This window comes from Pipistrellus kuhlii, unplaced genomic scaffold (assembly GCF_014108245.1).
Source record: "Pipistrellus kuhlii isolate mPipKuh1 unplaced genomic scaffold, mPipKuh1.p scaffold_m20_p_1, whole genome shotgun sequence".
Classification (NCBI taxonomy): domain Eukaryota; kingdom Metazoa; phylum Chordata; class Mammalia; order Chiroptera; family Vespertilionidae; genus Pipistrellus; species Pipistrellus kuhlii.
This window is the reverse complement of record NW_023425404.1, coordinates 46446596-46462121: the sequence shown is the minus strand read 5'-3', so window position 1 is coordinate 46462121 and position 15526 is coordinate 46446596. Positions and strand designations below refer to the sequence as shown.

General features: G+C 36.1%; 1 protein-coding gene across 7 annotated transcripts in view; it reads right to left on the bottom strand.

Moving 5' to 3' along the window:
- SECISBP2L (SECIS binding protein 2 like) overlaps positions 1 to 15526 on the bottom strand; it is a 53201-nt gene that overhangs the window by 17088 nt on the left and 20587 nt on the right. For 2 of the 7 annotated variants that reach the window (XM_045582734.1, XM_045582749.1), the window contains 8 exons: positions 14521 to 14655; positions 11848 to 11928; positions 10528 to 10695; positions 10197 to 10377; positions 6134 to 6303; positions 5201 to 5333; positions 3339 to 3501; positions 874 to 1094 (listed from right to left, as the gene is read on the bottom strand). In XM_045582734.1, coding sequence (XP_045438690.1) covers positions 874 to 1094; positions 3339 to 3501; positions 5201 to 5333; positions 6134 to 6303; positions 10197 to 10377; positions 10528 to 10695; positions 11848 to 11928; positions 14521 to 14655 — 1252 coding nt within the window. The remainder of the gene's footprint in view (positions 1 to 873; positions 1095 to 3338; positions 3502 to 5200; positions 5334 to 6133; positions 6304 to 10196; positions 10378 to 10527; positions 10696 to 11847; positions 11929 to 14520; positions 14656 to 15526) is intronic. The other 5 variants (XM_036442757.2, XM_045582746.1, XM_045582748.1 and 2 more) reach the window with 5 other exon arrangements.

Below are 15526 nucleotides of genomic sequence, written 5' to 3'. Positions count from 1 at the left end.
TTTTCTAAATAGAGCTATTTTAGCACCCAACATTAAAGCATAAAGCACAGCAGCAAAGAACTCTATGAAGGCCTGTGGCACTTATGCTATTCCATACATTTTCCCTATTTGAATTTGTACTATTTATGGATATATGTACATATTTTCTTTCTCCCCAATTAAATTCCACAACTCCCTAGTATCCATAGGAATCAGCATATCAGGAGTCAAATTTCTATACAATAAACATTTGTTTAAAATTGTTAATAGTGGTTGATTCTTTTATTCAAACTCTCAGCTCAAATAGCAACCTATCACATGTAATATTACGTTACTATTTTATTGGAATTTGTCCCCTAATGCAGAACATGCCTAATACTGCTACTTGATGCATTTGTCTACTCCAATCACCCAAAGTGGCAACTTCATGAAAAAGTACAAATAAGGGTACATGACATAGTACGGAATACTTGTGTGCCAGCTCACCCAAGAACCTCTGTATTAACTTCTGGTTTCTAAGGGGCAAATCTCCATCATAAGCAAGACAAAAGGTAATGAAAGGTAATGTAAAAAGGTTAAAAAGTAGAATATATTTGCAGTGGTAAAGAAATGTACTCTTACTAGTCCCCACTCTGATTATAACAGAGGGCACACTTGGCTGGCCCAAATTAAAGCCTTCACTGGTAGTCCATAGATGGGAATTTTCTTTACAATCCAATCTTAATTTTATTACTTAATTTCAAGTACTGAAAGATATTTTCTTTCCTCACATTCAATATTATGCCTCATACCTAAACTCTGCTAAGTCATATGACTTCCATTTTAAAATTGACTTTACATCCTATGATTACATTAAATAAATATTAAAATACTTCAAAAGTAAAATGTTCATACCTTTTGACTGGATTTTTTCACAGTTTGGAGAAATTATAACACACTTGATCTTGTTTAACTTCATATGTTTGGTAACCTCCCTCAGACCCATAACCAGCCGTCTCCTCGCTTTTGCTCTTGCAGGATCCTTTTGATAGATTCGTTCCTGGAAACTGACAAGCTCTTGAAGAAGAAGAGTCACACATTCATCAATCTCTTTACAAAGAACCTGATTACAATACCTATAAAGGAAACAAAAAATAAATAAGTTTGTCCTGATTTACTTTTCTGCAACTATAAAATTACTTTAGGATAGAAACAGATCAAGTCAGAGGTTTTCATAAAACTATTAAATCTTGAAAGTATCTTATTCCTTCAGTCAATTAGAAAAACAGAAGAGTTTTCCTGAATTACAGGAGATTTACGTAAAGGATAGATCAACCTCAAGGAGGTACTATCTAAATTCCCAATACTAAATTCCTGAGAATATAAATAAAATGTTAGCCTGCTTATTAGATAAAAAAGAAGTATGTTTTTGGTAAGGAGATATGATACTTCATTCAAATGAATATTAAAGATGCTTCTAGCCAAAACTGGTTTGGCTCAGCGGTAGAGCGTCGGTCTGCGGACTGAAAGGTCCCGGGTTTGATTCAGGTCAAGGGCATGTACGTTGGTTGTGGGCACATCCCCGGTAGAGGGTATGCAAGAGGCAGCTGGTCAATGTTTCTCTCTCATCGATGTTTCTAGCTCTCTATCCTTTTCCATTCCTCTCTGTAAAAATCAAATATTAAAAAACCCCCAAAAAACATTAAAAAAAAATAAAGATGCTTCTAGTAAATAGGAAAGAAATATAGTAACTGTAGATGCTTACTGAATACTCTAATACCAATAATTCATCCTTTACTCTTGGATAAGTCACAATATCTAGGCATTGTTTTCCCTCAACCATAAAATACAGAGTCAACTAAGATAACGTCAATGGTCCTTCTAACTCCAAAAACTACGGCCAGGGAGGATAACTCAGTAATTAAATTCAAACCAAAACATCAAAGCAACTGAATGAGGTTCTTTGTTCTATTTATGGTAACAATATAAAATAATAATAATAATAATAATAAAGGAAATAAGTGTGAGGCCGCTATAGTACTTAATTTTAGGAATTATTTCCTCTTAATATACTGTACTTTTCAAGTTCTAAACCCTAATCTCTTCCATAAGCAAATTTCTACTTCTAATTACACTATAGAGTAGAAAAATCTATGCCTGCCCTTTTTCAGTAAAAAAAAAAAAAAAAAAAAAAAAAAAGTCTGCTTTGGGAATTTCCCCCCTCCCCGTTTATATGAAAAATGTTTAAATAAGTACAATTATGACATTCTTCAGAAGGGAAGATAAAACTGGACAGACTGAGGAAAGATCAACTATCTTAAAGTATGCAAAATTAAAGAACAGAACATCAAAAATGCAATTTTCTTCATTCTGTTTTTCTTTAAGCTGTTTATTTGGTATGTATATAGCATTTTATGTGCTGAGTTTCCTTTGCTTCACATCTGTTATTTAACATTAAATTAACTCCCCAAATCAAGAAGTACTCGCTCAAAAGAATAGTACAAAGAAAAGGAGCAGAACAAACCAATGTGCTTTGGATTCACACAGATTTTATTTCACCCTGGAACTTGTTCATTGTCATTTTTAAAGGTAAAATTAATTCATCTGCACAAAGGCAAAAAATTAATTCATCTACTGGCTGCCTCCTGTACGCCCCATTTTAGAATGTTAAAATTCTAAAATCCTTCACAGCAATAACTGTTAGTTCAAGATTATTCACAAATTGCCAATTTAAAACTTAGAAATATTTGCTCAAAATAAATAGCTTTATGTAATAGTTTCACATAATGTAATAGGGTTTTTGAATCTTGAGCTTGGGGTTAGAGAGGGTTTTTTTGAAGGGTCAATAATATAAATTAAAAAGCAAAAGCACTTGGAGCGGGAAATCAAATAGTGCACAGAATTTTATATATACAATGTAACAGACCAAATTTCCAGGATATAAACATTATCTAATATAAAAAGAATATATTTACAGCCAACTTATTTTCACATGAACATTGATAACTGATGGAAGGCAAATGCTTTAAATATAACAAAATCAGCTTTTATATCTGAAACAACTTAAAGATCTTTAGTATTTTATCTGCTCAACCCACCAAGTAATAATGACAATACTATATTCAGAACTACATAAACAATTCAAACTCAGTAATGAGACTAAAACTTACTCTCTCGCCCTAAACAGTTTGGCTCAGTGGATAGAGTGTCAGCCTGTGGACTGAAAGGTCCCAGGTTCGATTCCAGTTAAGGGCATAGGAGATGTGCAGGAGGCAGCTGATTGATGTTTCTCTCTCATTGATGTTTCTAACTCTCTATCCCTCTCCCTTCCTCTCTGTAAAAAAATCAATAAACTATATTTAAGGAAAAAGAAAACTTACTCCCTAAATCTTTTGCTGTGGATTTTGGTTATTGTTGAAGACGCCATTGGACTGCCTATCCCCGAACTAGCTGGAGAGCCTTGTGACACAGGTGTCATACAGTACGGAGAGTTCTGACTTGCTGGAGAGAGTGAAGTATCACTGGGCATGCTCAGACCAGTATCTGCAGAAAAGTGGGGTAAGAATAAAGAATTTAGAAACTTCAAATGCTGAAAATGCAGCTCTATATTAAAATAAATACAATCAATATAATTTAGAATGGCAGTTGTCTTTTGCACCACTTCCAAATTCTCCAGAAGTAACAAGTTGGACACTGTTCATATCACAAATAAACATTTCTCATACATACAAAAATGAAATCTTCCCATTCTCTCCTGGCCCCCCTCCAAAAAATTTAAGCATGGCCCACAGGTCTCGAGAAGAGATGAGAGAAGACCAAATGACCTAAAACATGTAAAGGTATTAACTTCTGTACCAGAAGATCATATTACTCATGTCCTTCATCTCTATTTGCCTTCCTGTTTCTTAGAAATCATTTTTAGAAAACTGTACAAATTCCCATCACTGCTGCCAACGATGATTCTACCTTATTCATTCTCTCCACACCACTCCTGATTCTTGGGCACCACTCTAGATTCTCTCTCATTTGGTCTTTGTGTCTGTGCTCAGGCAGCCACATTTTTACTTATTTTTTAAAATATTTTTTATTGGTTTTTAGAGAGAAAGAGAAAGAGAGAAACATTAATATAAAATAGAAACATCTACCGACTACCTCCTGCATGCCTAACTGGGAATGAACCCACAATCTGGGCATGTGCACTGACCAGGAATTGAACCAGCAACCTTTCAACTGTTCAGAACAGGCAGCCGCATTTTTACATGCCATCTAACTCAAATGCCTCCTTAGATTACTGCTTCTTTTCTAAACACCTAAACTGAGGAGAAGAGTTAGTATTTGTATATTCATCCATTAACTAGTAATTATACATATAGCGTATCTCCATATACAAAAGCAAGACCAGTACATTTCCTGATCTTCTCATCCTCACCCTAGTTACTGAAGTATACATGATAGGTATTTAATATGGGATAAATACACCTAAATACAAAGGCAGTGATACTTGAGAGTAAAGGGAAATCATAACCATATATGTCCTAAGCTAAATAATCCTTAGAAGCAAATTCATTTTTCTAAACACACTGGAACACTGCTACTTAATATATAAATAAATCAGATTTAAAATTGGTGAAAATTTTTGAGGAATATATACTAGCAGAATAAGGGACCTTGCCAAGTCTCTTCTTAAAATCTTTCTTTCACAGTAGTATAATTTTAGAAGGAATCTATAGATTTGTCAAGGTCTCAACTGGAATCATATGTGCTGGCTACTGTATGGACTAAATCTTAGTGACCAACTGGACTGTGTGTTATGACAGGCTGTGCATTCTCTACTCATTGTGGCATATGCATTAATTCATGACAGCAAGAAAGAGAATCAAAAAAACAATTCACTTGAAAACAGTCCTATGAAGAAAGACAGCTAAGTTTTCCAGATATAAAAGAAGACAAATGAAAAGAACTATGACAGTTACAGAGGATACATTGGTGAGATCATTATGAAGGGTTTACAATAAACTTAGGATTTACGTCTCAAAAATGCCAAAGACCTGCCATATACCACTACTCACCTCCTTTTAAATATCTCCCTATAGAAGCATCTTCAAATGAAATCACTCTCAAAAATAAAGAAATTTAGATAAAACATAAAGGAGAATAATATGGTAATTAGTGATGGCTCACCTATCGATTAAAATGCTCTAAACCAATCCATGAGAAGATAGGGGAAAGGGGGGAATCTTACCTTCCTGGGAAACAATCTCCTGTGGCAAATCATCAATAAAATCTAAGTGCATTTCTATTGGTTCCTCAGATCCCAAAAGATTGTGGTCCACAGTTAAACGGCCCTTCTTTTCCTCTCTTTCTTTCAAAATAACCTAAAAGTCATTACCAGTCTTTCATTACTGATCACTCTTTAAGTATGTATATTGAATATAAAATTTTCACTATTACATAGGTACAGTAGTAGCTTACTTAAAAAATGGACATGAGGATTTTTGATTTAGTTGGCTACACAGAAACTGACTGGCAAAAAAGAAAATGTAATTTCAGGTACCATAGCTGAAGAAGGTATTAGATCCAAAATAAAGGCAGGAAATTATGTTCTAAACTACTATAGCTATCTAAGCATATCTACTTCGGTCTTTAAATACTGGGTGGCAGCACCTACAGTTACCCTGAAAATGGATCAAATTAGAAGTTTGGAAACCAGGTCATAAAGTTACAATAGGTTTATATTTTGCAGTTTTCAATTATTTGGACATGGATTATCTCCTCCTAGTAACAACACTGAATTAAACAGAGCAGTGCTACCACTTAACATTTATAAAGAAGATGAGGTAAAATTTGCCTAAAACTACATGACACCACTTAAGTTAGTATTAGAATCCAGAACTTCTCATTCCTAGCATCCAATGTTTTGGGATGCTAAATGTTTAACTTAAAAAAAAAATCTTATAAAAAGAATTTACTCTCCAGGGCCCTGTTCAATACAGACAGATAGCCATGGAAGCTGATGATATATCCCCAACCTCGAATTAACTTTATCATCACCTTTATGATAATGCCTATCAACATTTCATAATAATCTGTTGGCTAAAATGCCACACTACTGATTGCAAAACAGATTTAAATTCTTATTTGTCCTATAAAATAAACATCTCAGATTTTGGTTTACCTTTTTAAGTGCTGTGGGCCGTTTTAGTTTTACAATTTCCTTCTCTTTTCCTTTTTTTGCTTTAGAGGAAGTAATGTCCAAAGAATTAAAGGATGTCAAACAGGGCTGACTTTTGGTTAAAGGTTTTCTGTTAGTAGAATCTTTAGTGTGAAAAGAAGCTGCAGTGACCACTAAAAACAAACAAGAACATTAGTTTTACTACTACTGCCAACTCCACATAGTTTGAAATTCTCTAATGGAAAATCTACAAAAACAAGAACTCCTCTTCTTGTGGAAAAACAGACATCAGATTGTCAGAGCAGCACATAGCCATGTAGCATCCCTCAGATACAGCTTTTATCCATTTTTTTTTTAACCTCCATAATATAAAGACAAAGCAGGTGCAGTCAACTAATTTAGCAAATCTAAAGTAGGGATATTTAAGTTATTAGTTCTACTCTACTCCAGCAGCCCTCAAGCATGTCAATTTCTGCAATTGGTCTCCAAACAGAATCATTCTACCTCTGACAGTTCAGAACTCTGCACCTCCCCTTTGTCTCTCACACTTCCATGTAGTCTAGCCCTCATTTCATTCTGTCATTAAGAAGGATCTCCCTCCCCCAGCTGCATTCTCAGTACTGTTCAGCAATTTTATGCCTAACTGATACCCTCAATCTCCTGTGGCTATCCCCAAATCCTTTGCCAATCTTAAACTTTAATCTCAATCCTCTCACTTCATCAGACAAGTTTTTCTGCTACTGCTGAGAAGATACTATCCAATATAAACTTAGCGGCCTTAGAGGAGGAAGCAGACATCCCCTTACTCCATCCAAGGCTCACTAATCACCCGTGTTCTTTCTTTTTTAATATATTTTATTATTGATTTTCTACAGAGAGGAAGGGAGAGGGATAGAGAGTTAGAAACATCGATGACAGAGAAACATCAATCAGCTGCCTCCTGCACACCCTCTACTGGGGATGTCCCTGCAAAGAAGGTACATGCCCTTGACCGGAATCGAACCTGGGACCTTTCAGTCTGCAGGCCAATGCTCTATCCACTGAGCTAAACCGGTCAGGGCTCACCTGTGTTCTTAATCCCATTTCAGGATTAATTCCATAAGAATTTGCTCCATCTCTTTCCCCTTAAGTCTTTAACCCTTAAACCCCCACAAACCTTGGAGGGAGGGAGGGAGGGAAAAAAGGAGGGAGGGAGAAAAGCAAATCAATAAACCTCTTCCAGAAAAGCAGCCAATTAGGTTGCTTGGAGTAAATTCTGAATAGTCTGCATTCTCATCATCACTTCTCAAATCTTTACAATCTGGTCTCTGTCCTATACACTTTCTTGAAACTGCTATTGTCAAGATCACATATAATACCTTGCCCCTGCCAAATCTAATTCTCTTGAGTCTTCATTCTTTGTTTCTTTCAGCATTTGGTACCAAAGATCACATCTCCCCCAATACCCCACCCCCTATTCTAACTCTGCCTTCTGTAACAACACTCTCCTATTTTCTCATTCTTTCTTAAACCTATTCTTTGTCCTTTAAATCTAAGCATTCCACGAGACTTTATCCCTGAAGATCTTTTTTTCTTCTTCTAACTTTTCTTGCCCAGACAATCTTATGTATTTCCATCGCTACAACTTCTCTATTTAAAACTTCCTGACTTCTAACCTAAACTGCACAAGCATACATAACTATAAGTTAAATGGGAATCACCACGATCTCCCTAACTAGCACTTCTTCCCAACAAAATTCTTCTTTCATGATCCTTACTTTGTTAGGTTTCATCACAGCTTCTACCATCACCAAAATCCTTGAAGCCAGAGAGTTTGCAATCATTTTTGACATGCTTCTGTATTCCATCAGTAAAAAACAAACAAACAAACAAAACTCAAACCTATCAATTCCTTACAAGCTTTTCAAATCTCTATCATCATCTACCTTTGTTTGGACTTTCCAAAAAGTTGATTTCTTTGTAATCAACACTTCCCAATGTAAACACTGGGGACAGATTATAGGTTAACCTCTATCATCCGGTGAAGACTCCTACTCCCCCTTCAAAGCCCAGTCCAAATGCTATCATATATGAAGTCATGTAATGTAATATCTTCTCCATACCTCCCTGGGACATAAATTTCTCTTCTAAAGGTTCACAAAACTTAACTTCTCTAAGAAGCTACTTTTCATTAGTTATTTGCATATGTCCTTCTCCTTGATTAGAATATAAACGTCTTTCCATTAGTATATCTTTCCTTAGCTATAACCAGAACACCGCTAAATCTGTCCCATTCCCTATAGTCCTTTACTCTTAGTGAGATGTTACTGACACTCTCCCCATCTCAACAACATGCAACTCTAAAGCTTAGTATGCATTCAATATTATTTTCACTAACTACAGCTCTTATGCACAAAAATAGTGCACTTGGGGGCGGTCCCTCAGCCTGGCCTGCACCTTCTCGCAGTCCGGGAGTCGTCAGGGAATGTTTAATTCTTTTATGCCAGACTGATACCTTCAGAGGAGGGGCCTAAACAGGCAATCGGATATCCTTAGCACTGCCAAGGAGGGGAAAGAGACTCCAGCCACCGCTGCTGCACTCGCCAGCTATGAGTCCAGCTTCTGGCTGAGTAATACTCCCCCTATAGAAGCACAATGACCACCAGGGGGAAGCTCCTGCATTGAGCATCTGTCCCCTGGTGGTCAGTGCATGTCATAGCGACTTGTCATTCTACCATTTGGTCTATTTGCATATTAGCCTTTTATTATATAGGATAGTTAAGTTTCAAACTGGATGGGTTACTAATAATTTAAATATTTGAAGAATAGAATTAAAGTTATACATTGGTACTTATGTTTTCATTCAAAAACATTAGATCCTTCACAAAGGTACAGAAAAAACAGAAAATTCAATTCTGCCACTCAACATCACTGCTTTTGATTGGTTCTTTTACCTTCCCTTTATCTTATTCATCTTCTAAAACAAAGACTCTTAAAAGAAATGAGGAATGGCTGGGGATAGGTCAATGGGGAAAAAGGAAAGAGGAGGAGGAAGAAAAAGAGGAGGAAGAAGAAGAGGAAAATGAGAAAGAAGGAGGAGAAGAAGGAAGAGGAGGAGGAGGAAGGAAAAGGAGGAGGAGAAGGAGGAAGAGGAAGAAGAGAAGGAGGAGGAGAAAGAAGGGAGCAGGAAAAAAGCGACTAGACTCCAGATTTTTTTTAGAAGATGAGGAGGAAGAAAAAGAAGGAAAAGGAAGAAAGAAGAAATGAGGAAGAATAGAGCTCTGAGTTCTAAATTTGACAAGGATTGCTGAAATATAATTTACCCTTTCAATAGAAAGCCAAGTCATATTCTCTCTCTCTCTCTCTCTCTCTCTCTCTCTCTCTCTCTCTCTCTCTCTCGCTCTCTCTCTCTCTCTCTCTCTTCTCTCTCTCTCTCTCACTCTCACTCTCTCTCATTCTCTCTCACACACACACACACACTAATAAAAACTCTAGTTTCCCATTTGGTTTTAAATTGAATAATTTAACAGAGAGCCAAATTACTAATGATTCTTATTTCAACCTTTAAAGAAGAAAAAAATTTGGTTGGTTCAAAATGTACAACACCTGACATCTGAACACAGACTTGAAGGAACAAGCTATATTGATATCTGAGGAGAGAGAGTTCTGGGAAAATGAAACAGCAGCACAAAGATGCTGAGCTAGGGGCATGCTGGGTGTGTCTGTGAAACTGCCAGGGAGCTAACATGACTAGAACAAGCTACCAGGAGAGAAGAGTGATGCAGGTATAAAAATAACAGGATAACCTAAGACACGGCCTAAGCCTCTGGCTTTACTCCAAGTGAGATGATGAGCTACTGAGGGGTTCCCAGCAGCAGAGTGATATAATCCAGCTTATATTTAAAAAGATTGTTCCTTATAAAACAGACTGTAGTTTATAGGCAGGAAAGGCAGGTATTAAGTGGGAAACTACTTATTTTAGTATAATGATGGGAGCTACTAGGGAACAGGAAAAAAGCTAATGACTAGACTCCAGATTTCTTTAGATTCACATAATTTTAAATTAACACTATGCAAAAGAAATTACCAAAGCCAAAAAGCAAATTATTCAGACTAACGGTATCACCTGTGTATGACAGAGGTCTGGTATTAGTAATTTGCCGTGCTTTCATAGCTTGCTGTTGTTTTTCCAGAGCTGCTAGCATGTCCCCCAAATCTAGCTGCACAGGTGTTTTACTCTTTTTTCCTGCTGCTTTTGATAAAGCTTCCTGCAAGGTAAACAAGAAAACATTTAACTTTTTAATACAAAAGTGTGGCAATTTAAGATGATTCTATGTCATTATTTCTGTCCACCCTTGCAAACATAACAAATAAACTATTACATTTGTTCATAAAAATGAATATATATGCATATATACCTGTAATTTTTTTTGTTCCATACTAATTTCTGAATATTCTTGAGCTGTGGCAAGGGCCGCTGCTAAAGCTTTCTTCTTCTGACTTTTTGCACGTTTTGGAACTGAAGTTGTAATGGGAATTGGAGTCTGAACTATATTGATTGGTGAGTTTTCAGGTAAGTCATCCAACTATAATAAGCAGAGAAAAACAATTGTTGGTGATTCCATAAATGTATAATCATAAGGAAAGGCAATCAAGAATGTGGAACATAGCCCTGGCTAGTGTGGCTCAGTTGGTTGAGTGCTGCGTCCTGTGCACTGCAAGGTTGCCAGTTTGATTCCAGTCAGGGCATATGCCTGGATTGTGGGTTCGATCCCCAATAAGGATGCATAAGGGAGGCAACTGATTGATGGTTCTCTCTCACATGGATGTTTCTCTTTCTTCTTCTCTCTCCCCCTCTCTTTCCCTCTCTCTTCCTCTCCTTCCCTCTCTCTCTAAAAATCAATGAAAACATTTAAAAAAAAAAAGAATGTGGACTCAACTCTTCAAAGGATTCAGTGTCATAAAGAACAGTGTGAGATGGTGGGACCATTCTAGACTGGGAAATAACAGAGACAAAACAGCTTGATGCAATAGGTGATGCTTGTCTACACCCGAGACTGGAAACAAAATAACTCTAAAGTAATGGGGAAGTTTCAGTATGGAATATATGTTGATGGATGTCATTTCATTAATGGTATTTTCTTGTCTGCAATGAAACTAACTATGACTTAGGACAGTGTCTTTGTTCTAGCTAGCTATGTTGACCTGTAATATTTCTTTTCTTTTTAAAAAAATATATTTTATTTATTTTTTACAGAGAGGAAGGGAGAGGGATAAAGAGCTAGAAACATCGATGAGAGAGAAACATCGACCCGCAACCAACGTACATGCCCTTGACTAGAATAGAACCTGGGACCTTTCTGTCCGCAGACCAACGCTCTATCCACTGAGCCCAACACTGGTTTTGGCTGTAATATTTCTTTTCAACATAGTCATAGTTCAAAAGATGTTCAAATAATTTCCTTATATTTTTTAAATGTTTTTATTGATTTTTTTTTTTTAAGAGAGAGAGGAAGGAAAAAGAACGAGAGAGAGAAACATTGATGTGAGAAAGAAACATCGATCGGTGGCTCCTTCCCTCTGTATGCACTCTGACTGGGACTGAACCTGAAACCTGGGTATATGCCCTGACCAGGAATTCAACTGGCAACCTCTTGGTGCACAGGACAATACTCAAATAACTAAGCCAAAACAACCAGGGTTTTGCTTATATTTTTTTTAAAAAAGATTTAACTTACTACTTTTGAAGAAAGTTTCTGTTGAATATTTTCATCTTTAGCATTTCCATTCTCATTTATTTCTCGAAATCCATCTTCATCCTGAAATAGTTTCATATTTCAAATAAAATAAGTTCAAAGTAATAAACTTTTAAGAAAAAATTTATAATGCTTAGGCGTAATTAAAAATGGGGAATTAACTTTTTTAGTACTAATATTAAACTATTTAAAGTCAGTCTTAAAAAGGAAATCTCGCCCTGGCCAGTGGCTCGATTGGTTGAAGCGTCATCCTATACACTAAAAGCTTGGGGGTTTGATTCCCCATCAGGGCAGGTATGGGAGACAATCAATTCAATCTTTCTCTCTCTCTTCCTTCCTCTCTAAAATTAATAAAAACAAACAAACATATCCTTAGGTGAGTATTTAAAAGCATAGCTAATTTAACTATTCAAGCATGGGCGCATATTCACACATGTCCATCCTTTGTATTTCTACTATTCAGTTTTTTTTTAATAATTCTATCCTGATATAGGGTAACAGAAAATAAATTTTAAAAGAAATTTATCACATTTCAGGTAGTTTGGAAAAAATTTAATCACAAGGCTTAATATGAAGTTCATTAATATATTGCATGTCTGCATTAACACATACTTATCACAGTTAAAAGTTAAAAACTAAAAAAAAATTTAAATTTCCCATTCAAAGTAATTTCTTAACCAGTATCCTTTACATTGAAAATTATATCTCACCCCGCTGGTGTGGCTCAGTGGTTGAGTGTCAACCTATAAATCAGGAAGTCAAGTCCTGGACAGGGCACATGCCTAGGTAGGGAGGGTGCAGGAGGCAGCTGATCAGTAATTCTTTATCATCATTAATGTTTCTATCTCTCTCCCCCTCTCCCTTCCTCTCTGAAATTAATAAAAATATGTATTTTTTTAAAAAGAAAATTGTATCATATCTTTAACTAAATGTAAGTTTGGAACCAATCATATGGTTAAATGTAAATAATAAAACTGCCACATGTATTGTTCTTAAAAGAATAATTGAGATGTACTCTCAAGTCTTTTAGATCAATTACTAAACTAATGCTACATAATAAAAGCCTAATAGGCAAAGTGACCAAGTGGCAGAATGACCAGTGGAACTATGATGAACACTGACCACCAGGGGGCAGATGCTCAATGAGGAGCCATCCCCAGCCTGCAGGGCCCAGGACAGCCAAGGTGGGTGCTAGCGGGAGCCCCCCAATCACCCCGCCAGTTGCCCCACAGAGCAGCCCTGATTGCTGGCAAGGCCTAGGGACCCTTCCCATGCACAAATTTCGTGCACCAGGCCTGTAATCTAATATAACATTAATCTCTAGCCTCTGGGTCCAAGCACTTTTTCCAGCTTAATCTCCATCTATTAACCTATTTTATAGAAACTATGACTCAACAAAAATGTGTTATTCAAAGAGTTACCTGAAATGTTCACCATCAGCACAACCAAATCTTACTAATTCTTTTAAATCTATACCAAATGTTATTCCTACCCTGCCCCAAGTCCAAAGAGACTTGTCTCTCCTTTCAACTCCAACCACACTCAAACAAGTATTTAGGAGGGTACAGGTCTATGTTTCTCTCAGGGGAAGGAACATCTGGCCTGTGGGGCTGTATAAAGCCTGAGAAATCATTTGGTCTGGCCCTGCTACAGCATTAGGGGTGAGTAAATTAAATGTTTGACCAAGTATAGCAGGCTAATTTTTAAGTTAATAATTTTGTAAGGCCTCAGAATGATGTTATAAATATCCAAACGGCCCTTGGCAGTAAAAAGGTTCCTCCCCCCTGCTCTACTACAAAGCAACCTCTGTAAGTATAGCTGTATGTTTATTCACCTTAATGTATCATTCAGACTATCTTACTTTTACACATACAAATAGGCCTCCAACTAGATGAATCCATAATAGAAATACTGCAATTAGAATATAAACTTACTTCCTATTAGAGAAAGTAAAATAACCTTTCCTCTTCCTTCTTCAAGACTCTCCTGACTAGCAGCACAAATTAGACTCAACTATTCAAATCTAAAAAACTTGATAATAAACTGAACAATAATAAAAACTGCCGAGAAAGTTTTATAGTAGGTGAAATCCACATAAAATCATGCTCGCCTCTACATGTTACTTCAAAATGATAAATACTCTTGCAACAATTTATTAAAAAATTACTTACTATTAGACTATACGAGGAGGGGCAAAAGTTGTTCATATGGAAAACAATTAATTAAAAAATGCCCTAGCCGGTTTGGCTCAGTGGATAGAGCGTGAGCCTGTGGACTGAAGGGTCCTAGATTTGATTCCAGTCCAGTGCACGGGTTGTGGGCTCGACCCCCATTAGGGGGCGTGCAGGAGGCTATTGATCAATGATTCTCTTATCATTGATGTTTCTATTTCCCTCTCCCTTTTCCTCTCTGAAATCAATTAAAAAAATATATATTTTAAAAAATATACAAGAATGAACTGTTTTGGTGCTTACAACCATAAACCTACTTTTACATCACCCTACAAATGATCAAGACAAAAATGAGTCAATACTGAGTAACTTTAATCTAATAGTAGTCACATGTTAACACATAAGAAGTATTACCATAATAGAAGGAAATTATTTTCTTAATGGGAACATCTGCCACAATAGTTTACAAAGTGTGAAAAAATACCTCAATATATAAAGCCTCCAAATTTGGGTCACTTCTATGAGACTGATTGGGGTTTAACTGCTTATTATCTTGTCTCTTCTGCAAATTCTGTCTTCTTTCTGAGGAAGTACTATGTCCTCGGCATTTGAATCCAACCTAAGCAAACCCCAAAGGGGGGGAAAAACCCAAGTCTCATTATTTTTAAGTAAAATTTTTTTGACATGTATCATACTTACAGCAAAGTATACAAAATGTATACAACTCAATGAATTTTCATAAAAGTGCATAATTTATTATGAACGGTTAAAACTTTTGAGACATAAGGTCATTATAAGAAAAACAGGAAAATATGTTATGTTACTTTTTGTTCCTATAAATGAACGTTTACAACAGTTTTATTAACATAGTCCAGAACTGGAAACAACCTAGGTGTTCTTCATTGGGAAAATAGAGAATCGCACTATGGTATATCCATACTATGAAACAGTAGTCAGCCACTAAAAGGAGTGAACTATTGATATACCCAACAATCTGAATAAATCTCTAGGGAATCAGTAAGTGAAAGGAAGCCAATCCAAAAGGACTGTGTGAGTTCACTTATATATTCTTGAAATGACAAAATTATAGCAAGGGGAAACATACTAGTGGTTTAGGGATTAAGGAGAGGCTGGTGGGGTTGGGGATAGAAAAGGAACATGGTTATAAAAGAACAATATGAGGGATTTTCTTGCCATGATGGATCTGTTCTGCATCTTGACTGTGTCAATGTCAATACCTGAGTTATGATATTGTACTAAAATTTTGCAAGATGTCAATACTGGGAGAAACTGAATATTACTTTTTAGTAAACTACTTTAAATCTTCCAATATCTTTTTAAGAAAGGAATCCCTAAGAAATATTTAAACTTAAAATCTTGTTTCCAATAAAATAAATTTAAGAGGATAAAATTTTCATTCAATCACAAATTATTATTATCCTATTAAGAAATTTATAGCTCTAGCCAGTTTGACTCAGTGGATAGTGTGT